General features: G+C 42.8%; 1 protein-coding gene across 5 annotated transcripts in view; it reads left to right on the forward strand.

Moving 5' to 3' along the window:
- Positions 1–17,805, forward strand: part of DDX50 (DExD-box helicase 50) — a 43,327-nt gene extending 25,522 nt beyond the window's left edge. For 4 of the 5 annotated variants that reach the window (XM_066242805.1, XM_066242801.1, XM_066242802.1 and 1 more), the window contains 7 exons: positions 4,870–5,031; positions 5,465–5,584; positions 6,793–6,866; positions 7,091–7,250; positions 12,509–12,643; positions 13,751–13,795; positions 17,309–17,805. In XM_066242805.1, coding sequence (XP_066098902.1) covers positions 4,870–5,031; positions 5,465–5,584; positions 6,793–6,866; positions 7,091–7,250; positions 12,509–12,643; positions 13,751–13,795; positions 17,309–17,587 — 975 coding nt within the window. In that variant the 3' untranslated portion in view covers positions 17,588–17,805. The remainder of the gene's footprint in view (positions 1–4,869; positions 5,032–5,464; positions 5,585–6,792; positions 6,867–7,090; positions 7,251–12,508; positions 12,644–13,750; positions 13,796–17,308) is intronic. The other variant, XM_066242803.1, reaches the window with a different exon arrangement.
- Positions 17,806–25,593: the final 7,788 nt, after the last annotated feature.

Consider the following 25,593-nt stretch of genomic DNA (forward strand, 5'->3'; position numbering starts at 1 on the left):
CCCTCTCTCTCTAAAAATCAATAAATAAAATATTTTTAAAAAAAGTTAAAAACAAAAAACAAAAAAAACTCTGGGCTTGCCCGGTCAAGGCACATATGGGAGTTGATGCTTCCTGCTCCCCTTCCCCCCCACTCTCTCTAAAATGAGTAAGTCTAAAAATAAATACACAGAAAGAACATTTAATAGCAGCAGTTTGGCAGAAGCTGTTATTTTATCTCATAGGGAAGAACTGCCTTGCTGTAAAGGTTGGGTGAGATCCCCTCTTACTGGATGATCATCTGTTTCTGTGGTTGGGAATAATGCAGGTTCTTCTGGTTTGCTATTTAGGTAAGAAGTTGTAGAAGCATATCATTATGGATGATATAAGAGTTCATGGACTACTGAAGGAACTTAAGGATTAGTTTATTTTTATTTTAAAATTTGAATTTAATTTTTTACATTGGTTTTTTACCAGAAATGTCTTCTTATTTCTAAAAGTACACACATACAAGCAGGAGCACGAACTTTTGGAAAACAATTTATTCATAAATTATAACCATTACTGATATCATGAATGTATTATGTTCCCCTTAGGACTAGTTACCAAGTGAAAAATCAGTGTTGTGCCTAACCAGGCAGTGGCGCAGTGGATAGAGCATCGGACTGGGACACAGAGGACCTAGGTTCGAGACCCCAAGGTCTGCAGCTTGAGCACGGGCTCACCTGGTTTGAACAAGGCTCACCAGTTTGAGCCCAAGGTCGCTGGCTCGAGCAAGGGGTAACTTGGTCTGCTGTAGCCCCCTGGTCAAGGCACATATGAGAAAACAATCAAATGAACAGCTAAAGTGCCACAACGAAGAACTGATGCTTCTCATCTCTCTCCCTTCCTGTCTGTCCCTATCTGTCCCTCTCTCTATCACAAAAAAAAAAAAAAAAAAATCAGTCTGTTGTGTCAGATATTTAAAAGTGAATTTGAAGAATTCACTATGAAAAACTGTCCAACTTTTGGGGGGTTTTTTGAGCAAAAGGGACACGGACAGACAGGAAGGGACAGAATTAAGAAGCATCAGCTTGTCGTTACAGCACTTTATTCATTGATTGCTTTCTTGTGTGTGCTTTGACCAGGGGGCTCCAGCTAAGCTAATGACCCTTTGCTCAAGCCAGCGACCTTCGGCTAAGACCTGTGCATCATCTATTACACTTGTTGGCTAGATTTATTTATGTACCTATTTGATGGATGTTCCTGACCAGAGTATATAAAGACCAGAAGGACTGAGACAGTCTTATTTTAGTTTGTCATTTCTGCCCAGTGCCCAGCATGTTGTATAATTCTAAATATTTGTTGAATGAATATATGGTCATTGTCACCTTGGTGAGGCCACTAACATCTATTTAGAATTGCCACAACAGCCTGACCAGGCGGTGGTGCGGTGGATAGAGTGTCAGATTGGTACGCAGAGTACCCAGGTTTGTAACCCCAAGGTCGCTGGCTTGAGCGCATGCTCTTCAGCTTGAGCACAGGGTCACTAGCTTGAGCATTGTATCATAGACATGACCCTATGGTCGCTGACTTGAGCCCAAAGGTCATTGTCTTGAAGTCCATGGTGGCTGGCTTGGGCCCAGGGTCACTGGCTTGAACAAGGGGTCACTCACTTTGCTGTAGCCCCCTGGTTAAGGCACAAGTGAGAAAGCAGTCAATGAACAGCTAAGGTGTCACAATGCAGAGCTGATGCATCTCATCGCTTTCCCTTCCTGTGTGTTTGTTCCTATCTGTCCCTCTCTCTGTCTCTTTCTCTGTCTCTGTCACACACACACAAAAAGAAAAAAGTAGAGTTGTCACAACAACCTGCTATCTGGCTCTTCCTAACTTTTGCCTTGTCCTTTTCTGGTACATTCCAGACACTAGCCAGAGTGTTTCTTCTACTGTGCAAATATGTTAATAATAATTTGCTTACAGTCATTCAGTTGTTCCATATTGGGCTCAGGATAAAATTTGTATTCTGTTCCAGCCTTATCTCTCACCAGTTCTTTTTTCCAATCTAGCCTTGAGCAATACTCAGATACTTGTAGTCCCCCAGGTGCACTATTTACCGTATTTCCCCATGTGTAAGATGCATCGTTTTTTGAAAATTTTGGGGTCTAAAAACTGGATGCATCTTATACAGTGGTTGTGGCATTTCAGATGCCATAGATGGAACTGAGGACGAGGCAATATATGAAGACAGGGACTCGTCATCAGACACAGATGAGGACAAGCTAATGGATGGGAGTTTTGACAATGATGTGGAGTTATATGAATTTTATGATGAATAAAATTGAGTTCAGTAACTTTAATACATTTCTTTCCAGTTTTGGGACCCAGAATTAAGGTGTGTCTTATACACGGGATTGTCTTGTACATGGGGAAATACGGTATGTGTAGTTTTTCTGCTAGGAACTCTTCCCTTCTCTTCCCCTTTTACTTGATTACTGGTTCCTTATTATGTGTCGAGTCTCAGCTTTAGTGCTGCCTTCCCCTCAAATAAGATTGAGCTAGATATCCTTGTTTGGTATTCTTATAGCATCCTGTGCTTTGTTATATAACACATACACAATTTAGTGAAAATGCCTGTCAACTTGTCTATCCCAGGGCTGTTTCTTTGCTTTTTTCTTAACTTCTGCATTGATTTGAAAGACAGGAAGGGCAGGGAGAGAGAGAGAAGCATTAACTCGTTTCACTTAGTTCCATTTAGTTGTGTACTCGTTTATAGCTTTTCGTATGTGTCTTGACCGGGGGCACACCAATTTGACACTTGATCTACTGAGCCATCAGGCCAGGACCCCAGGAGTGTTTCTTTTTTGCTCTAGAACCTGGCATAGTACCTGGTGCATACTAAGTACTCAGTGAATTAACTCATGAATGCATTAGGCTTAAATACTAAGGTTTAGACATTGTTGGGGTTAAATCATTGTTATAAACTCCTAAATTTTAATAGTGGCTGGAATACTAGGAAATACATAATACTAGAAAAAAATTTTACAATATTAGTGGTAATAAATGTGTAAATAGTATAAATAAATAGGTTCAACCAGTAAAAATTAGAGAAATATAAATTGAAATAATATTGGCAAGTCATTTTTGCATAGTAGATTAATAAGAATTAATGATTCATAATATACAGAAGAGTAGAGAATGAGGAAATGAATACTCCTAGAATGTTGATGAGTAAATGGGTACAACCTCATTTATTATTATTATTATTTTTGACAGAGTCAGAGAGAGGGACAGATAGGAACAGACAGCAGATAAGACAGGAAAGGAGAGAGATGAGAAGCATCAGTTCTTCGATGCGGCTCCTTAGTTGTTCATTGATTGCTTTCTCGTATGTGCCTTGACAGGGCTATGTGGCTACAGTAGAGCAAATGACCCTCTGCTCAACAAGTGACCTTGGGCTTTAAGCCAGCAATCTTTGGGCTCAAGCTAGCGACCATGGGATCTTGTCTCATTCCATGCTTAAGCCAGCAACCCTGCGCTCAAGCTGGTAAGCCTGTGCTCAAGCCAGATGAGCCCATGCTGAAGTTGGTGACCTACGGGTTTCAAACTTGGGTCTTCTGCATTCCAATCTGATGCTCTATCCACTGCCTGGTTAGGCAAGAATCATCAGTTCTTTGTTGCAGCACCTTAGTTGTTCATTGATTGCTTTCTCATATGTGCACTGATCAGGGGGCTCCAGCAGAGCAAGTGTCCCCTTGCTCAAGCCAGTGACCTTGGGTTAAACCAGCGACTTTGGGCTTCAAGCGAGCGACCATGGGGCCATGTCTATGGTACCATGCTCAAGCTTGATAAACCCGTGCACACGCCTGTGACCTTGGGGTTTCGAACCTGGGTCTTCTGAGTCCCAGTCTGATGCTCTCTCTACTGCGCCACCACCTGGTTAGGCAAATATTCATATTTTTTGACCCAGAAATCCAGCTCTTAGATACATATTGTGCTGAAATACACACATAATGTTACAGTGGTGTTCACTGTAGCATTGTTTTTGGAGGTGAAGATTTTGATACAACCCAAATGTTCCTCAGCAGGATAGTGCTAAAATAAATGCTATCGCAAGCATATGAAGAAATGATATATACAGTTGTTGTTTTTTTGTATTTTTCTGAAGCTGGAAACAGGGAGAGACAGTCAGACAGACTCCCGCATGCGCCCGACCGGGATCCACCCGGCACGCCCACCATGGGGTGATGCTCTGCCCATCCTGGGCGTCGCCATGTTGCGACCAGAGCCACTCTAGCGCCTGAGGCAGTGGCCACAGAGCCATCCCCAGCGCCCGGGCCATCCTTGCTCCAGTGGAGCCCTGGCTGCGGGAGGGGAAGAGAGAGACAGAGAGGAAGGCGCGGCGGAGGGGTGGAGAAGCAAATGGGCTCTTCTCCTGTGTGCCCTGGCCGGGAATCGAACCCGGGTCCTCCGCACGCTAGGCCGACGCTCTACCGCTGAGCCAACCGGCCAGGGCGATATATACAGTTTTAAAAGAATTAAATAGGATTATATTCTAGGTATTTAAAAATGGCTAAGGTAATTTATAAAGCAAGTTACAAAACAGTATATGTATACATATATAATGTGATTCCTACGTAAGTACATAAAGTATATGCTACTGTGTGTGAGAAGTGTGGGGTTTTTTTTTTGTTTTTTAAGTGTCTGAAGGAATATTCACCAAACTGCTGACTGAATTATTATATTAGGAGGCTGATTTTAAGGGAAGTTTTTTTGTAATTTTTTTTTGGATTAAGTGTACATTATAATTATCAGAAAATAAGACTGAAAAACAACAGAAAAGCACAAAATCTATGGTGTTAGGGTGCTGTCAGTTGACAGTATGAGCTGTACACTTTTCCCCTTTCTTTCAACAGAATGCCCAGTGCCTACATGGGGACATTGCACAGTCACAAAGAGAAATTACACTGAGAGGCTTTAGAGAAGGTAGTTTTAAAGTTTTGGTGGCAACCAATGTGGCTGCCCGTGGTTTGGACATTCCTGAGGTTGACCTGGTGATTCAGAGTTCTCCTCCACAGGTAGGAAATGAGATTCCATTTGGGGAAAAGAACAGCTGTCTGAATTGACATTTTATTTATAAAATATTGCTTTGGATATGAAAGATGTAATCTGTTCTTGCTCTTAGCCATTTTTGTCACTATGGTGTTAAACTGATCAGAATCTGATGACTTTGCAGATTACTAACTTCATTATTTAGATTTGAAGCATGAATTCATGTAAGGGAATTATAAAACATTGCCATATAAAGAGTCCTTGGATTATGTAGATAATAGGTTTTAAATCATATCCCTTTTGTCCTAAATTCTTTTGGGATATTGGAAAAAGCAACAGTATTAAGTAAAAATGTTATTACTAAGTAGTTTTATTATATCAATAGTATTATTATTTGGATGCTGAAATGACTGTGCAAGTTACCATGTTTTTAAAGAGTGTTACCTCTTTTATTTTTAGGATGTTGAGTCCTATATTCATCGCTCTGGACGCACAGGTAGAGCTGGCCGGACAGGGATTTGTATATGTTTTTATCAACCAAGAGAAAGAGGTCAATTAAGATACGTGGAACAAAAAGCAGTAAGTAGAGTTGAATTATTTCAGGCTTATTATCTAAATAGTGCCTTAGAAAAGTGCTCTTTTTATATTTGTTCTCAACAAATAGATCTTGAAAACTTTTCTTACGTTAAGCTGCATTTGGATATGAAGCATGTGGAAAGCTAAATTTATATTAGCTGCCAGACTTTTTTTTTTTAAACGAGAGAGAGAGACAGGGACAGAGAGGAAGGGAGAGAGATGAGAAGCATCAACTCATAGTTGTGGCACTTTAGTTGTTCATTGATTGCTTTCTTATACGTGCCTTGATGGGGTGGGGGACTACCCAGGTCAGTGACCCCTTGCTCAAGTCAGGGACCTCAGTGTTTTGAGCCTGGGTCCTTAGCGTCCCAGGTCGACGCTTTCTCTACTGTGCCACCACCTGGTCAGGAAAGCAAGACTTTGTTTTAATAGGGCTTTTATTGTGAAAATGGAAGAGCTGACTTTCTTATTTTCTTAAACTTTAAAAAAAATTATTGACTTGAGAGAGAAAGGAGGGAATAGGGAGAGTGACAGAGAGAGAGACTCATTAAAACTCATTCCATTTCATTGTGCATTGATTGGTTGCTTTTCATATGTGCCCTGAACGGGCATCCAACCCACGACCTCAGCATGCTGAGACAGTGCTCTACCCACAGAGCTACCTGGCCAGGGCCAGAGGAGCTGACTTTCTCATTTTTCCCTTGAATTTCTCCCTTGATACTAAAATCAGAATTGGATTGTGATTTCAGTACCTCTTAATGTCCAGCATTGTAATGGTGACTATGGCATTGTCTTGGTATTATAGTTAAGATTATATTGAGTAATGGTACAATAGCCAGTTTCCATAAGAAATTATACCTTTTCTCTGCTATTTCGTTTTATGACTTTTTTGTACACTATTTTATATACTTTATATAATGAGATAAGGTAATAAAAATAATTGATAGTTGTAAACAGCATCTTTTTCCTTTTTCTGAATCAACTTTATTTTGCAAGCGAAATTTCATGTATGTAACTAAGGGACAATTCAAAAAATCTCTTTTCTCTTTCTAGATTTTGTAATTGGTGATTTATTAGAAAAAGCAGATCTTTTGATTGCTAGGGCTTGGAAATTTCTAAGTCCAAGAAATGGAAATTCAACAAACTTTATTAATTTAAGAATTAATTGTAAAGATTTCCATTTTTCTTTAATGTAATTCTTTCATTTTCAGGGAATTACTTTTAAACGTGTAGGTGTTCCTTCTACAATGGATTTAGTTAAATCTAAAAGCATGGATGTCATCAGGTATGCTTTCTGACCTTGCTGAATAATTTTTTCTTTTGTATTAGGCTGTTCATCTTTAAGCTCTCCTAGTTCAAATATCAGAAAATTTAATCACCAGTTTTACCAGCAGACACTTAGTTATATTAATTAATATAAAAACATTGCTCTTTTCCCATTCATTCTTTTAGCTTTAATTTTTTTCCCCTTTGCCTTGACCAAGGAAATTTGCTATTTTTAAACCATAGGTCTCTGGCTTCTGTTTCTTATGCTGCCGTTGATTTTTTCCGACCATCAGCTCAGAGACTGATAGAAGAAAAAGGGGCAGTGGATGCATTGGCTGCAGCATTAGCCCATATCTCTGGTGCATCAAATTTTGAACCACGATCTTTGATCACTTCTGATAAGGTAGAAATCTATGAGAAAATTATATGTACTTGAGAAAAGATTAAAATTGGTATCTATCTTTCTGGAGGAAAATACAGGAAACCTTCACTTTGCACAGCACTGTATTAACTGAAACTTGCATACTAAACCTATTCTTCATTTTTTAAGTTGCCATGGAACCATGCAAATTGAGAAACATACACATTCTGTGAATGTAACATAGTACCATGCAAAATAAAGATCGCATGGGCCCTGGCCTGTTGGCTCAGTGGTAGAGCGTCAGCCTGGCGTGCAGAAGTCCCGGGTTCGATTCCCGGCCGGAGCACACAGGAGAAGCACCCATCTGCTTCTCCACCCCTTCCCCCTCTCCTTCCTCTCTGTCTCTCTCTTCCCTTCCCGCAGCCGAGGCTCCATTGGAGCAAAGATGGCCCGGGCGCTGGGGATGGCTCCTTGGCCTCTGCCCCAGGCGCTAGAGTGGCTCTGGTCGCAACAGAGCGACTCCCTGGAGGGGCAGAGCATCGCCCCCTGGTGGGCCGAGCATCACCCCCTGGTGGGAGTGCCAGGTGGATCCCGGTCGGGCGCATGCAGGAGTCTGTCTGACTGTCTCTCCCCGTTTCCAGCTTCAGAAAAACACACACGCCTGACCTGTGGTGGCACAGTGGCTAAAGCGTCAACCTGGAAATGCTGAGGTCACCGGTTCAAAACCCTGGGCTTGCCTGGTCAAAGCACATATGGGAGTTGATGCTTCTAGCTCCTCCCCTTTCTCTCTCTCTGTTTCTCTCTCTCCCTCTCTCTCTCCTCTCTAAAAATGAATAAATAAAATTAAAAAAAAGAAACACACACACACACAAAAAGATCACATGTATTTGTGTGTGTGTGTGTGTGTGAGAGAGAGAGAGAGAGGGAGAGAAAGAGACATCTGGCCCAACATGTCAGTTTCAGATGTTAAAACAAACTACACCAGAATCATTGGTTGCAGGTAGTTCAAAGATTTATTACTTACTATGACGGGAGAGAGAGTTTGTGGGAGAGGGGAACAAAGAGCGAGGATGTAAACGTGCATGTCACTTACTCGATGTAGCATAAATAAGTACAGATTGGTCATCTGATGTTTTCCACTTGTCAGGTGTTAATGATTTAGCCAGTTATTTTGCTGAGAGTGACTTAATGTGTCCAACTCTATCCCTCCCTTTCACCACCCCCCCATATACATCTTTTTTTAAAAAGTAGGATCCAATTAAAAGTTTATGTGTTAAATTTGGTTATTATGTCTCTCTTAATTTGGGACTGTTTGCCTTTTTTTTTTTTTTTTTACAGAGACAGCGGAATAGATAGGGACAGGCAGGCAGGAATGGAGAGAGATGAGAAGCATCAATCATTAGTTTTTCGTTGCGCATTGTGACACCTTAGTTGTTCATTGATTGCTTTCTCATATGTGCCTTGACTGTGGTGCTACAGCAGACCAAGTAACCCTTGCTTAACCCAGCGACCTTGGATTCAAGCTGGTGAGCTTTGCCCAAACCAGATGAGCCTACGCTCAAGCTGGCGACCTTGGGGTCTCGAACCTGGGTCCTCCACATCCCAGTCCGACGCTGTACCTACTGCACCACTGCCTAGTCAGTCATGCTTTTCTTTTAATTGATTTTTTTTTTTTTTTTTTCATTTTTCTGAATCTGGAAACAGGGAGAGACAGACAGACTCCCGCATGCACCCGACCGGGATCCACCCGGCACGCCCACCAGGGGCGACGCTCTGCCCACCAGGGGGCAATGCTCTACCCATCCTGGGCATCGCCATGTTGCGACCAGAGCCACTCTAGCTCCTGAAGCAGAGGCCAAGGAGCCATCCCCAGCGCCCGGGCCATCTTTGCTCCAATGGAGCCTTGGCTGTGGGAGGGAAAGAGAGAGACAAGAGAGGAAAGCGCGGCGGAGGGGTGGAGAAGCAAATGGGTGCTTCTCCTGTGTGCCCTGGCCGGGAATCGAACCCGGGTCCTCCGCACGCTAGGCCGACGCTCTACCGCTGAGCCAACCAGCCAGGGCCTTTAATTGATTTTTTTTTAAGAGTCTAAATCAGTTGTCTAGATAAGAGTATTTAGTAGTTTGAAATTTCTTTATGGGTTAAACCAAATCCAAAGTTTTTACCATGGATGTCCTACAGGGTGTCTTTCTTTTGTTACCTCTTTGGTCTCCTATGTTAAATCTCTCCCCCTGCTTGTTTCAGCTACCCTAATCTACTTTCTGTTACTCAGACATAAACCTACTCCTGCACAAGGCCATTGTCTTTACCTGCACTGTTTCAAATGTTCTTTCCTTATAAACACATGGCTGCCCTGGCCAGTTGGCTCAGTGGAAGAGCGTCGGCCTGGTGTGCAGACGTCCCGGGTTCGATTCCCGGCCAGGGCACACAGGAGAAGCGCCCATTTGCTTCTCCACACCCCCCCCCTCCTTCCTCTCCGTCTCTCTCTTCCCCTCCCGCAGCCAAGGCTCCATTGGAGCAAAGATGGCCCGGGCGCTGGGGATGGCTCCTTGGCCTCTGCCCCAGGCGCTAGAGTGGCTCTGATCGCGACAGAGCGACGCCCCGGAGGGGCAGAGTGTCGCCCCCTGGTGGGCAGAGTGTCGCCCCTGGTGGGCGTGCCAGGTGGATCCCGGTCGGGCGCATGCGGGAGTCTGTCTGACTGTCTCTCCCCGTTTCTAGCTTCAGAAAAATGCAAAAAAAAAAATTATAAAAACAAAACCACATGGCTACCTCCTTCACTTCATTCTCCTCAGATATCACTGTATCAGAGAGGTCTTTCTTGATCACCCTAAAGTAGATCTTACCCCTTTGTCTACTCTCTGTTCCCTTGCTTGGCTTTACTTTTCTTCACGATCCTTATTACTATCTTACATTCTTTGATTTTTTTTTAAATTTATTGATTTTACTGAGAGAGAGAGAGAGAGATAGGAACATCAATCTGTTCCTGTATGTGCCATGACTAGGAATCAAACTGGCAACCTTTGTGCTTCAGGACGATGCTGTAACCAACCAAACTATCCAGCCAGGGTCCTATCTGACATTCTGCATGACAGACAGGAAAGGAGAGAGATGAGAAGCATCAATTCTTCATTGTGGTACCTTAATTGTTTACTGAATGCTTTCTCATTATGTGCTTTGATGGTGGAGAGGGACTGTAGCAGAGTGAGTAACCCCTTCCTCAAGCCAGCGACCTTGGGCTCAAGCCAGCTACCATGGGGTCATGTCTATAATCCCATGCTCAAACCAGATTAGCCCACACTCAAGCCAGAAACCTCAGGGTTTATTTATTTATTTTATTTTATTTTATTTTATTTTATTTTACAGAGACACAGAGGGATAGATAGGGACAGACAGACAGGAACAGAGAGATGAGAAGCATCAGTCAGTGGTTTTTTGTTGCGCGTTGTGACACCTTAGTTGTTCATTGATTGCCCTCTCATATGTGCCTTGACCGCGGGCCTTCAGCAGACCGAGTAACCCCTTGCTTGAGCCAGCAACCTTGGGCTCAAGCTGGTGAGCCTTGCTCAAACCAGATGAGCCTGCGCTCAAGCTGGCGATCTCGGGGTCTCGAACCTGGGTCCTTCCGCATCCCAGTTTGACGCTCTATCCACTGCGCCACCGCCTGGTCAGGCAACCTCAGGGTTTAGAACGTGGGTCCTCTGTGTCCCAGTCTGACGCTCTATCCACTTCGCCACCGCCTGTTAGGCTGTATATTATTTGTTTACTGTCTACCCCATTCCATCACTGTCCCCCTTCATACACTAGAATGTAACATCCATGAGAGGAAGGACTATTTACTGCTGAATCTCCAGCACCTAGTCGAGTCTCAAAAATACAAAGAGGGGCCTGACCTGTGGTGGTGCAGTGGATAAAGCATCAACCTGGAAACGCTGAGGTTGCTGGTTCAAAACCCTGGGCTTGCCTGATCAAGGCACATATGGGAGTTGATGCTTCTTGCTCCTCCCCCTTCTCTCTCTCTCTCTCTCTCTCTCTCTCCCCTCTCTATAATGAATAAATTTTTAAAAAATCTTAAAAAAATAATTAAAAAAAATACAAGGAGGGCCTGACCAGGCGGTGGCGCAGTGGATAGAGCGTCGGACTGGGAAGTGGAAGGACCCAGGTTTGAGACCCTGAGGTTGCCAGCTTGAGCGCAGGCTCATCTGGTTTGAGCAAAAGCTCACCAGCTTGGACCCAAGGTCACTGACTCAAACAAGGGGTTACTCGGTCTGCTGAAGGCTCATGGTCAAGGCACATATGAGAAAGCAATCAATGAACAACTAAGGTGTCGCCACGAAAAACTGATAATTGATGCTTCTCATCTCTCCGTCCCTCTGTCTGTCTGTCCCTGTCAGGGCTCTCTGACTCTCTGTCTCTTTAAAAAAAAAAAAATCTAATTAGGTAAACAATAAAATAATCTTTAAAAAAAAAAAAACAAAGAGGGCACTGAAATATTTGTTAAATGAATGCCTCTATATATCTTCTTCATGATCTTTTTCCTGTCCAGTGAACTTTTAGAGGACAAGTAATTTTTGCTAATGTAATAGTCACTAAAAGGTTTAAAGTGGTTTATGACTCCCCTCCCCTCCCCTCCCGTCCCCTCACCTCCTCTTCCTTCCCTGTGGAGACAGAGAGGCTCCTGTATGCACTCAGAGCAGGATCCACCCAGCAGCTCCTGTCTGGGGCTAACGCTCAAATCAACTGAGCTATTTTTAGTGCCTGAGGTGGATGCACTCAGACCAGCCAAGCTATCCTCAGTGCCTGGGGCTGATGCTCAAACCATTCGAGCCACTGGCTGTGAGAGGTGAAGGGGGGTAGGGAGAGAAGCAGATGGTTGCTTGTCATGTGTGCCCTGACCAGGTATCAAACTGGGACTTCCACATGCTGGGTAGACGCTCTAGCCACTGAGTCAGCCGGCCAGGGCCTCTTCTTGTTTTTCCATGCCTAGCTAACTTGGACTCTTTCAGAATTGACTTCCTTAATTCTTCACTACCTACCTTTTCTCTGATGCTCTAGTTTCATTATCTCTTAAAGTATGATAATTAAAATTAAATAGTCTTTACAGCAACACATAAAGAATGTACTTTCAGTGATCTATAAACATTCATTTTCTATTATAGTTTCAAAGAACCATTATTTTTTTAGCAGCCATGTTATGCTGTTTGCTCATAAGTTGGCATGTTTAAGTCATGAAGGGCTATAGAATTAGAACTTCATTGCTGCTGCTGCTTTCTTCCCAAACATAATGTGACTTTCTTTTCCTTAAGGGGTTTGTGACCATGACTCTGGAGAGCCCAGAAGAAATACAGGATGTCAGCTGTGCTTGGAAAGAACTTAACAAAAAGCTGAGTAGTAATGCTGTGTCCCAAATTACCAGAATGTGTCTCCTAAAAGGAAATATGGTAGGCTTTTCTACACAAGTAATAGGATTTTAATCAACTACCTAAATGTTTATAAAGATTAGCAAATTTTGTTCTTTTCTTTTTTTTGAAGTGTAATGGGATGAATAATATATTCTGTTTCCAGTTGTAAATTTTTGGGGAGTTATTTAACTAATACATTACCCTAAAAAACTGTTAGTTATTCTGTTTAGTTTGATCTGATATCCTAGTTATTTACATTTCTGTCCTTATATGTTTATTATATTGTGTGTATTTATTCTCTATAAAGACTAAGTAACTTATGATTGCAACAGCTAAACAACTGTAATTTAGGGAATACACAATATTGATTTTTTGAGTGGCCAGCTATTAGTTGTTAGTGAAGATAATGAAGTGAATTAAGTAATTTAATATATATATGAATAGCAAAGTTAAAACCATCTGTTATCTTAGTGACTGGTATCTTTAATGGTTTTGAGAAAAGATGTTATATTTATTCATCTAATTTTACTAGAATTTATTAACTTGATTGTTTATTGGAAATAATTATCTCAGAGTTTAATATTACATTCAGAAAGAGTTGTGGCAACTATGAGACATATATACAATCAGAAAAAATGTGAAGGGGACAGAAAAATATAACAAGGTCCTTAGGCTAAACTAGTTTCTGTACTTGAAGTATTATTAAGTTAACTTTCAACTTAACTGGCAATGAAACCGAAGAGGACACATCTTGCATTATATCATTCTCATTATCTGATGAACATTGTAACTCTTCAGGAGAGAAACGTTCTGGCACTAAATTTTTAAGTGAATTAATTAGATTATTTTAAAAGGACATGGAACATTATGGTGTCTACACAAACTTCTAGAGAATGCTGTGGAGTCTTAGTAGTAGTAGATTCTTATTAGATACTGTGTTTAGTTACTTTTCAGATTTGGAAAGTAAAATAAGCAGACACTCTGTTGTGCATTATTACATATTAGCTGTTTTAATCCTATAAGCAATCATGGAACACATCTAATGTTTTTTTTAGTGAATATAAAGATTACCAGCAAGTATTAGCATGTTAGTAAAAAAATTAACTCATATGCATCTGAATAAAAATTATTTCATTTTGCCTTTAGGGTGTTTGCTTTGATGTTCCCACTACTGAGTCAGAAAGGTTACAGGTATTTAAATTTTTTTTCTGTTAAATAGTTGAGCATGTTTCTTTAAAAGATAGGGATTAAGAACGTAGTCACAATATCATTACCATGCCTAAATCAATAAACTCCTTAATAAAAAAATCTACTCTGTATCTTAAAACATTTTTTATAACTAATTTTAAACATATTAAAAGATATAAAAACAACCTTCATGGCCTGACCAGGCGGTGGCACAGTGGAGAGACCATCGGACTGGGATACAGAGGACCCAGGTTTGAAACCTGGAGGTCACTGGCTTGAGCGCAGGCTCATCTGGTTTGAGCAAGGCTCACCAGTTTGAGCCTAAGGTCTCTGGCTCAAGCAAGGGGTCACTCAGCCTGCTGTAGCCCCCCCGGTCAAGGCACATATGAGAAAGCAATCAATAAATAACTAAGGTGCAGCAATGAAAAATTGATGCTTCTCGTCTCTCTCCCTTCCTGTCTGTCTGCCCCTCTCTCTGTTTCTCCATCTCTGTCACACACAAAAAAATCCTCATGGCCTGATCTGTGGTGGCGCAGTGGATAAAGCATTGACTTGGAATGCCGAGGTCACGGGTTCAAAATCCTGGGCTTGCCTGGTCAAGGCACATATGACAAGCAATCAGTGCACAACTAAAGTGAAGCAACTATCAGTTGATACTTCTCGGTGAATCCTCCTCTGTCTGTAAATTGATAAATAAAATCTTTTTTAAAAAGTCTCATGTACCCAATACTTAACTTCATTAGTTATCAACTCATGGCCAATTTCCACTTCTACACTCTCCTGTATCACACTTTAAAAAAATATTTTTTTTAATTTTACTGATTTTAGAGAAAGAGGAAGGGAGAGAAAGAAACATTGATTTGTTGTTCTAGTCACCCAGTCATTGGTTGATTCTTATAAGTGCGCTGATTGGGGATGGAACCTGCAACCTTGGCATATCTGGACAATGCTCTAACCAGCTGAGCTACCAGCAGGACCAAATCTTCCTTGTATTTTATCTGTTGATGAAAGAGATTGTCCACTAGATTCATACATTGTAGAATTTGCCTATTGCATCCCTGTGCGTATTTATATACATAATTTGAAATAAGGGGGTTGTTCTGTTTTCAAAGTCTTTCTTGTTTTGTTTTAAATTCTTTTTTTATTTATTTTTTAGAGAGAGGAGAAAGAGAGAGAAAAAGAGCAAAAGAGGGGGGAGAAGCAGGAAGCATCAACTCCCATATGTGCCTTGACCAGGCAAGCCCAGGGTTTCAAACTGGTGACCTCAGCGTTCTAGGTCGATGCTTTATCCACTGCGCCACCACAGGTCAGGCTGTTTTGTTTTTAAGAGAGACAGACAGGGCCTGACCTGTGGTGGCGCAGTGGATAAAGCGTCGACCTGGAAATGCTGAGGTCGCCGGTTCAAAACCCTGGGCTTGCCTGGTCAAGGCACATATGGGAGTTGATGCTTCCAGCTCCTCCCCCCTGTCTCTCTCTCCTCTCTCTCTGTCTCTCTCTCTCTCCTCTCTAAAAATGAATTAAAAAAAAAAATTTAAAAAAAAAAAAAAAAGAGAGACAGACAGGAAGGGAGAGAGATGAGAAGCAGTAACTCATAGCTGTGGCACCTTAGTTGTTCATTGATTGAATTCTCATACGTGCCTTGACTGGGGGGCTCCAGCCGAGCCAGTGACCCCTTACTAAGCCAGCGAGTGACCTTAGGCTCAAGCCAGCGACCATGGTGTCATGTCTGTGATCCTACACTCAAGCCAGTGACCTCAGGGTCCTCAGCATCCCAGGCAAATGCTCCATCTACTGCCTTGTCAGGCTGTTTTTTAAGTCTTTAAAAATTCAGAACATACTATGAATATGTATCTGTTAGCTATACAGTTACTTTTATTTTAATGGTAAGTTTTGTTACATTTTGACTACAAAGTTTTTTAATTAGTTTTAGAGAGAGAAGGAGGAAGAGATAGATACTGATTTGTTTTTCCACTTATTGGTTTATTCTTGTATGTGCTTTGACTAGGGATCGAACCCACAACCTCGGGATATTAGGATGACACTCTAACTGAGCTACCTGTCCAGGGCTAGTTTACTTATTTTTTTTTTCTTTTTTTTTTTGGTATTTTTCTGAAGCTGGAAACGGGGAGAGACAGTCAGACTCCCGCATGCGCCCGACCGGGATCCACCTGGCACGCCCACCAGGGGCAACGCTCTGCCCACCAGGGGGCGACGCTCTGCCCCTCCGGGGCGTCGCTCTGCCACGACCAGAGCCACTCCAGCGCCTGGGGCAGAGGCCAAGGAGCCATCCCCAGCGCCCGGGCCATCTTTGCTCCAATGGAGCCTTGGCTGCGGGAGGGGAAAAGAGAGACAGAGAGGAAGGAGGGGGCAGGGGTGGAGAAGCAAATGGGCGCCTCTCCTATGTGCCCTGGCCGGGAATCAAACCCGGGTTCCCCGCACACCAGGCCGACGCTCTACCGCTGAGCCAACCGGCCAGGGCCTAGTTTACTTATTTTTAATGACTCCCTGACACTTGGCCATATGGGTGTCCAACTTTTCTTAATGTCCTATTTTCTGACATTTAGATTACTTCCAATAATACACTATCATAAACAGGTTAGCCTTGAATGTTGTTATAGCTAACTCTTTATACATTGCTATGTTTATCTCTTTAAGATTAATTTTTAAAGATGACTGCTTGGCATGACCTGTGGTGGCGCAGTAGATAAAGCGTTGACCAGGAACGCTGAGGTCAAAACCGTGGGCTTGCCTGGTCAAGGCACTTCTGGGAGTTGATGCTTCCTGCTTCTCCCCCCTTTCTCTCTCTCTCACTCACTTTCACTCTCTTTCCTCTTTAAAATGAATAAATAAATAAAAATTGGGGAAAAAAATAAAGATGACTGCTTGGCCAGATGGTTTGCACATTTTTAAGGCTTTGGTCATACATTGCCAACAATGGTTGTGGGTGTTTGTCTCTGCTCACTCTCACCAACAAGGTATTTTAATATTTACTTTACTTGGCAACTCATGATCACAATGAAGAAGAGTTAATGTAGCAGGATATAATATTGATGCTCTTATGAGCTGCAGATTTGTGTATGTTGTCTATCCCCATATCAAATTGTTTCTAATGGCTACATTTCTTTTAGTTCCCAGCTGGTGTTTACAGGTTTTTAATCTCTCAGCAGCTCTCACGCCTTGCTTCTCAATATACCAGTTAAAAGCAATGCACTAATTTCAATTAGCCTGTTTTATGCAGAGAAATCAGTGTTTTCTTTTAGAATATATAAATTGAGTATGAATTGAGAGTCTCACAATGAGCCTGAGAGTTTCTCCTGAGACTAAAACTTAGGAACTTTTGTGAATGTGCTTTTAATATGTGGTTTTTCCCCGTTTTTAATTTTATTTCATGTACTTTGAATTTAATGGCCTTTAGCTAATAAACAATAGATTTGATAAAAAGAGTGTCCTATACTCATATATTTGCTTATGGTTCCAATTTTACATTTATATTAATCCTAAAAATTTCCCCAACAGGCAGAGTGGCTTGATTCGGACTGGATCCTCTCAGTGCCAGCCAAGTTACCTGAAATTGAAGAATATTATGATGGAAATACATCTTCTAATTCCAGACAGAGGAGTGGCTGGTCAAATGGGCGCTCAGGCTGGTTAGGTCGGTCAGGTGGTCGATCTGGTGGCCGGTCAGGCAGACAGAATCGACAGGGCATTCGGTCAGGAAGTCGACAAGATGGTAGAAGACGAAGTGGGAACAGAAATCGATCAAGAAGTGGAGGCCACAAACGGAGTTTTGACTGAGAACTAGATAGATAATCTACCAGTGTGAGCTTACCAATTTCCACCTAATCATGTATATTATCCACCAAAAATTAGGTCATCATACTTGGGGTTTGTGTCTGGTGTTTGCAAAAAAGTTGGTTGTATTTTTTTAAAAAGTATTTCACAAGACTTGATGTAAACAGATCAACTTATCCAGTATACCTTTGAATTAAAAAATCTTTTATTGTCTCTTTTCATTATGCATTAAGTATTTTTTCTAAAACATGGCAGTTAATTTTACTTAAGGTTACCTACATTTTACAAAGTATGGTGTATTTGTATTCAGGTTATTCCTCCATAGGATATGTAGTAAAAAATAAGAAATCCCTTCTAGCCTGACCAGGTGGTGGCGCAGTGGATAAGAGCGTCAGACTGAGGTGCGGAGGACCCAGGTTCGAGACCCTGAGGTTGCCAGCTTAAGTGCGGGCTCATCTGGTTTGAGCAGCTCACCAGCTTGGACCCAAGGTCTCTGGCTCAAGCAAGGGGCTACTCAGTCTGCTGAAAGCCTGCGGTCAAGGCACATATGAGAAAGCAATCAATGAACAACTAAGGTGTCGCAATGCGCAATGAAAAACTAATGATTGATGCTTCTCATCTCTCCGTTCCTCCGTTCCTGTCTTGTCTATCCCTCTCTCTATATTTCCCTCTCTCTCTCTCTCTCTCTCTCTCTCTCTCTCTATATATATATATATATATATATATATATATATATATATAAAGCCAATATGCTGTACACTTTCTTTAAAAAAAAAAAAAAAAGCCTGATCAGGCGGTGGCGCAGTGGATAGAGCATCGGACTGGGGTCACCAGCTTGAGTGCGGGCTCATCTGGTTTGAGCAAAAGCTTACCGGCTTGAGCCCAAGGTCACTGGCTCGAAAGGGGTTACTCCATCTGCTGAAGGCCCGCAGTCAAGGCACATGAGAAAGCAATCAATGAACAACTAAGGTGTCGCAATGTGCAATGAAAGACTGATGATTGATGCTTCTCATCTCTCCGTTCCTGTCTGTCTGTCCCTGTCTATCCCTCTCTCTGACTCTGTCTCTGTAAAAAAAAAAACAAAACAAAACAAAAACCAAATAAACAAAAAAGAAATCCCTTCTACATTAAAGGGCTGTATAAACTGGTGACATGATTAAGTGTAGCTTTTTAAATTCTAGGTGTAGCCTGCCCAGGCAGTGCCGCGGTAGATAGAGCGTCAGACCTGGGATGCGGAGGACCCAGGTTCGAGACCACGAGGTCACCAGCTAGAGTGCGGGCTCATCTGGTTTGAGCAAAGCTCACCAGCTGGGACCCAAGGTCGCTGGCTTGAGCAAGGGGTTACTCAATCTGCTTAGACCCACAGTCAAGGCACATAAGAGAAAACAATAAACAACTAAGGTATTGCAACGAAAAACTAATGATTGATGCTTCTCATCTCTCTCCGTCCTGTCTGTCTGTCCCTATTTATCCCTCTCTGACTCTGTCTGTAAAAAAAAAAAAAAAATTCTAGGTGTAGTTAACTAAAAGGGTGTGCAAGGAGTACATATTCGATAATTTATACAACAGACTGAACTCTACCATGTGCCCATCACAATATTAATCACTAGGGATATAGTAGTGAACAAGGCATGGTCCCTTTCCTCAAGGAACTTATAGTTTAAAGACAAGCCATTATGATTAAAATGAAGGTTAACACCTAATGGCTAAGATAAAAACAGGTATGAATTGAAGGCTAAGGGCCTGGTTTGAAGTGTGCCTAACCAGTCTTAGGAGTTAGGAGGACTTAGAAGTGATACACTAAAGGAGAAGTGAAGCAAAAGTATTAATCTCGCTAGGTATATATGAATACGGGAAAGAGTTTAGAAGGGAAAGGCTTTGCAGGTAGAGAGAGGAGCATATGCAGAAACCCAAAGGCAAAGAATAGCCTGGTAAGTATGAGGACCTACAATTAGTTCAGTATGGTTTGCAGAGTACAGGAGTAGGAGAGAAGGAATTAATACTTAACAGGGACCAGATTTTAAAACTATGTGCATTAAGGAATTCAAACATCCCTTGAAGATAGTGGAAACCATTAAAGGATTTAAGTTAAGAATTAACATGATGAGCCTGACCAGGCAGTGGCGCAGTGGATAGAGCGTAGGACTGGGATGTGGAGGACCCAGGCTCAAAACCCTGATATCGCCGGCCTGAGCAGGGGCTCACCAATTTTAGCGTGAGGTCACTGGCTTGAGTGTGGGATCATAGACATGACCCCAAGGTCACTGTCTTTAGCCCAAAGGTCACTGGTTTGAGCAAGGGGTCACTTGCTCTGCTGTAGACTTATGAAAGCAATTAATGAACAACTAAGGAGCTGCAATGAAGAACTGATGCTTCTCATCATCTCCCTTTCTGTCTGTCCCTATATGTCCCTTCCTCTGTCTCGGTCACAAAAAGAAAAAAAAAGCATGATGAGGCTTCTCTTGCCTGTGGAGTAGCTACTTTCTGTCTCCTAGCTTCACTAATACTTTTACTTTAAACTTAAAAAAAGGAAACGATGAGATTTGTTATAGAAAGCTGACTACACTGAGGAGATTGGGTTGCAGAAAGGCCAGATTGGAGGCCAGGAGACCTTGTATAATAGAGCAGCAATTTTCTTTCTTTTTTTTTTTTTTCTTCATTTTTTTCATTTTTCTGAAGCTGGAAACAGGGAGAGACAGTCAGACTCCCGCATGCGCCCGACCGGGATCCACCCGGCACGCCCACCATGGGGCGACGCTCTGCCCACCAGGGGGCGATGCTCTGCCCATCCTGGGCGTCGCCATGTTGCGACCAGAGTCACTCTAGCGCCTGAGGCAGAGGCCACAGAGCTATCCCCAGCGCCCGGGCCATCTTTGCTCCAATGGAGCCTTGGCTGCGGGAGGGGAAGAGAGAGACAGAGAGGAAAGCGCAGCGGAGGAGTGGAGAAGCAAATGGGCGCTTCTCCTGTGTGCCCTGGCCGGGAATCGAACCCGGGTCCTCCGCACGCTAGGCCGACGGTCTACTGCTGAGCCAACCGGCCAGGGCTTCTTTCTTTTTTTTGAAAGAGTGAAAGACAGGAGGGGTGAGAAGCATGAGCTCAAAGTTGCCTTCACTTTAGTTGTCCATTGATTGCTTCCAAGAGGAGGAGAAGAGAGGAGCATCACTTTATAGTTGCTTTCACTTTAGTTGTACATTGATTGCTTATGATACGTTGCCTTGACCAGGGCCAAGCCTGTGTCCTCTTGCTCAAACCAGCGACCTTTTCGCTTAAGCTGGCGAGCTGCTTTATCTACTGCACCACCACCAGTCAGGCAGTTGTCTTGATCTTTACGTTTTTGAATTATTAAATAATGTTTTATTATATTCATTAGACATTTGAGTAATGAATTCAAGTTTACTTTTAATTTTTACTGGATTTACTGGGGTGACTGGTTAATAAAATTATATAGGTTTCAGGTGTACAGTTCTAAAACACATCTGTATATTACATTGTGTGCTCACCCTCCAGTCAAGTCTCCGTCACCATTTATTCCCCCAATAATTTAGATGCGAATGTTTTGAGAGTCTCCTCTCACGTTGGTCTTTTAAATTTCCCTTTTTTTTTTTTTCTTTTTTTTTTTGTGTGTGTGTATTTTTCTGAAGCTGGAAACGGGGAGAGACAGTCAGACAGACTCCCGCATGCGCCCGACAGGGATCCACCCGGCATGCCCACCAGGGGCGACGCTCTGCCCACCAGGGGGCGATGCTATGCCCCTCTGGGGCGTCGCTCTGCCGCAACCAGAGCCACTCTAGCACCTGGGGCAGAGGCCAAGGAGCCATCCCCAGCGCCCGGGCCACTTTTGCTCCAATGGAGCCTTGGCTGCGGGAGGGGAAGAGAGACAGAGAGGAAGGGAGGGGTGGAGAAGCAAATGGGCGCTTCTCCTATGTGCCCTAGCCGGGAATCGAACCCGGGTTCCCCGCACGCCAGGCCGACGCTCTACCGCTGAGCCAACCGGCCAGGTCTAAATTTCCTATTTTTATTGATTTTATTCATTTATCCATTTTGAGAGAGAGAGGAGAAAGAAGTGGGTGGGGGAGGAGCAGGAAGCATCAACTCCCATCTGTGCCTTAACCAGGCAAGCCTGGGGTTTCAAACTGGTGGCCTTAGTGTTCTAGGTTGACGCTTTACCCAGAGCACCACCACGGGTCAGGCCTCACATTGATTTTGTTTCAAGTACTTTGGGGTAGTGCTTAATAAGTTTTAAAAACCATATATATATAATATTAATAATAAAGTCCATTGTTAAAAATTTGAGAAAATGGAAGAATATAACCACCCATAATCACATCACCGAGCGATAATAACTGCAATTTTTTTTTTTTTTACAATTTTTTTTTTTTTTTTGTATTTTTCTGAAGCTGGAAATGGGGAGAGACAGTCAGACTCCCGCATGCGCCCGACCGGGATTCACCCGGCACGCCCACCAGGGGCGACACTCTGCCCGCCAGGGGGCGATGCTCTGCTCCTCCGGGGCGTTGCTCTGCCGCAACCAGAGCCACTCTAGCACCTGGGGCAGAGGCCAAGGAGCCATACCCCGCGCCCGGGCAGTCTTTGCTCCAATGGAGCCTTGGCTGCAGGAGGGGAAGAGAGAGACAGAGAGGAAGGAGGGAGGGAAGGTGGAGAAGCAAATGGGCGCTTCTCCTATGTGCCCTGGTCAGGAATCAAACCCGGGTTCCCCGCACGCCAGGCCGACGCTCTACCGCTGAGCCAACCCCGTTATAAAATTTTTTAAGCCTGACCTGTGGTGGCGCAGTGGATAAAGCGTTGACCTGGAACACTGAGGTCACCAGTTCAGGGCCCTAGGCTTGCCTGGTCAAGGCACATATGGGAATTGATGCTTTCTGCTCCTCCCCCTTCTCTCTCTCTCTCTCTCTCTTCTCTAAAATGGAATAAATAAATAAAAATAAAAAAAAATAAAAATAAATTTTAAATTTATTTTTAGAGAGAAAGAGCATTCACTGTGTGTACTTTTTGAAACAAATTTTCCCTAATTTTATGAAAACATTTACAAGAAAGGAAACTAGTCTGGTAAAGTCAGTATTCAAGCAGAACTTCACATTTCCTACCAAATGAGCCATAAACTCATTTCCTCTATTTATTAGTATATTTTATGCATATGACTAGATTCAGTATAGTAATTTGCCCACCTTTCAGTGAAAAAGGGCCTTTTGCATGTTTCCTCGTATAATTTTGGCCTTGTGCCTATAGCATCCTCCCAGTGCACGAAGGTTGTGGGTTTAGTCCTTGGTCAGGGCACATACAACTCTCCCCTTCTCTAGAATCATTAAATTTTTATTTTTTTTTTGCCTGCATTAGCTGATTTTTATTTGCTGAAGTATTTTTTTTGAGGTAACATTTAAAAAAATTTTAATGGGGTGACATTGATAAATCAGGGTACATATGTTCAGAGAAAACATCTCTACCTTATTTTGACATTTGATTATGCTGCATCCCCATCACCCAAAAGTCCAATTGTCTTCCGTCACCTTCTAACTGGTTTTCTCTGTGCCCCTCCGCTCCCCCATAGAATCATTAAAATTTTTAAACAAAGGAACTTCATGTATTTTGTAAGCCTTCACAAAAAAATTTTCATTTAGTAGTGTTCTGTGCTTACTCTCTTGTTGACCATGTTAGTTAAAAAAAAAAAAAAAAAAAAAAAAAGGCCTTTTACTATTTATAGCAAGATCACTGCACAGCATTATCAGGTAGTTTTGTGGTTTATCAACCAGACTGGTTTATCAATTTGACGCAGGGAATGGTCCTTCACTTATGAACTTCTACAGTACAATGCTGAAATCCCTGATGTTAAGCATTTTGTTATGAAGTTGGCTGATTGTACTTTTGTTTGTTCCCCCTTCTCTCACACCTAACACTGGGATACTTAAATTGCTTTCTTGTCTGGGCATATGACTAAAATTTATTTCAAGGGGTTATCCCCCCCACACAATGCCATTTTAATGCTCAACAAGATTTAGTGACAGGCTACTATGTGCCAGGCACTATCTGAAATCTTAAGGATACAAAGATGGATAAATCAAGGCTCCTGGCTCAAGGAAATCACAGAGTGTAAGTTACACACATTTATCTGTTAACAAAATTGAGACTGAAACATCAAATTATAATTTATGTGAAATATGAAAAATTTCCTTTAAACTGTCATTTTAAAAATGTGCAGTTAGGCCCTGGCTGGTTGGCTCAGTGGTATAGTGTTGGCCCAGAGTGTGATGTTCCAGGTTCGATTCCGGTCAGGGCACACAGGAGAAGCGACTATCTGCTTCCCCAATGCTCCCCCTCTTGCTTTTTTCTCATTCTCCTACTCCTGCAGGCATGGCTCAATTGGAGCCAGTTGGCCTCTGGCACTGAGGTGCTAAGAAGAGTTCGGTTGCTGAGCAACAGAGCAATGTTCTAGATGGGTAGAGCATCACCCCGTAGTGGGATTGACCGGTGGATTCCGGTAGGGGCACATGCAGGAGTCTGTCTCTCTGCCTCTCCTCCTCTGACGGATTAAAACAAATAAATAAAATTTTTTTAAATGTGCAGTTAAACTAATCTTATGAAATATGGAAATAAGACTTCCAGCATTTTCCTTTGTCCTAAAATGATTCCATTTTGAATTTTCTAAACACCTTGACACACCTGAGTTTTATTAGCTTTCATTTATTGTGCTGTATGTGCCAGGCACTGCTAAATCCTTTTCACTATTACCTCAATTTTCTTAGTCAATGAAGTAGGTTTTGCTATCCCCATGTCATGCAAAACAGGTGACATCCAAAACCACAGAGCAAATGAGTGCAGGTATTTAAAGCCAGGCATTTCAACTCTTTTTTAATTAAAAAAAAATTTTTTTTTGGCGAGAGGAATGGAGAGACAGAAACATGGTTCTGGTCCTGTATGTGTCCTGACCAGGGACCGAACCTTGCATCCTCTGGGATGATACTCGAACAAACTGAACCACTCCACTAGGGCTCAACGTGTGTGTGTGTGTGTGTGTGTGTGTGTGTGTGTGTGTGTGTAAGGAGGGGAGATAGTGAGGCAGACTTCCTAGGGCTCAAGGTGTGTGTGTGTGTGTGTGTGTGTGTGTGTGTGTGTGTGTGTAAGGAGGGGAGATAGTGAGGCAGACTTCCTAGGGCTCAAGGTGTGTGTGTGTGTGTGTGTGTGTGTGTGTGTGTGTAAGGAGGGGAGATAGTGAGGCAGACTTCCTCAACTGTCTAGGGTGGGGATCCACCTGGCAACCCAGTCTGGGGCTGATGCTTCAATCAACCGAGCGCCTAGCTGCGGGAGAAGAAGGAGAGAAGGGACAGAGGGGGAAGGTGTAGAAGCAGATGGTTCCTTCTCCTGTGTGCCCTGACTGGAATCCAATAGGGACCTCCATACACCCGGCGGACCGGAGGGGGCAGAGAGGGGTACATGCTCTATCCACTGAGCTACCAGCCAGGGCCTCAACCTATTTTTAAAAGCGATTTTATGTTGAATTGGCTTCCAATTCTTTGGATCACTCCTTCTTCAGAGGAAGTTTAGGAAGTTTGTTGAGTGCATGACTATGACCAGCCTCTACTAAATTCTGGTTCTGAACCAGGCTTGTGAGTCTGGGCGCTTCCTTTCAGAGTGGACAAAATGATCAAGAACACAAGTCTCGTAAATCTGTTTGTGAATGGCTTTTGCAAACTTGAGCAATCTAAAGCACTGAAGGAGGGCCACTCAAAAGCAACTACAAGTCTGTATTTATTGGGCCAGGACTAGCAAGAATCTGGCCATTGTTTGAACAAGAATACAAAGCTAACCTTTGTGGTTCCTTTCAGTTGTAGCCTACTGTAGGTACCTGCTACAGTTGTTCAGACGCCGTAAGCAGTTAAGTCCCCATCCTCAAGCACTGCGAGCCACTGGTGCTTAGAGCCACCACGTGAGGCTCAGTCTCCCTGGGGTTTCTCCTTCCGCGGGAAATGCTTTGCTACAGGAAGTGACGGAACGG

This window comes from Saccopteryx bilineata, chromosome 9 (assembly GCF_036850765.1).
Source record: "Saccopteryx bilineata isolate mSacBil1 chromosome 9, mSacBil1_pri_phased_curated, whole genome shotgun sequence".
NCBI lineage: Eukaryota > Metazoa > Chordata > Mammalia > Chiroptera > Emballonuridae > Saccopteryx > Saccopteryx bilineata.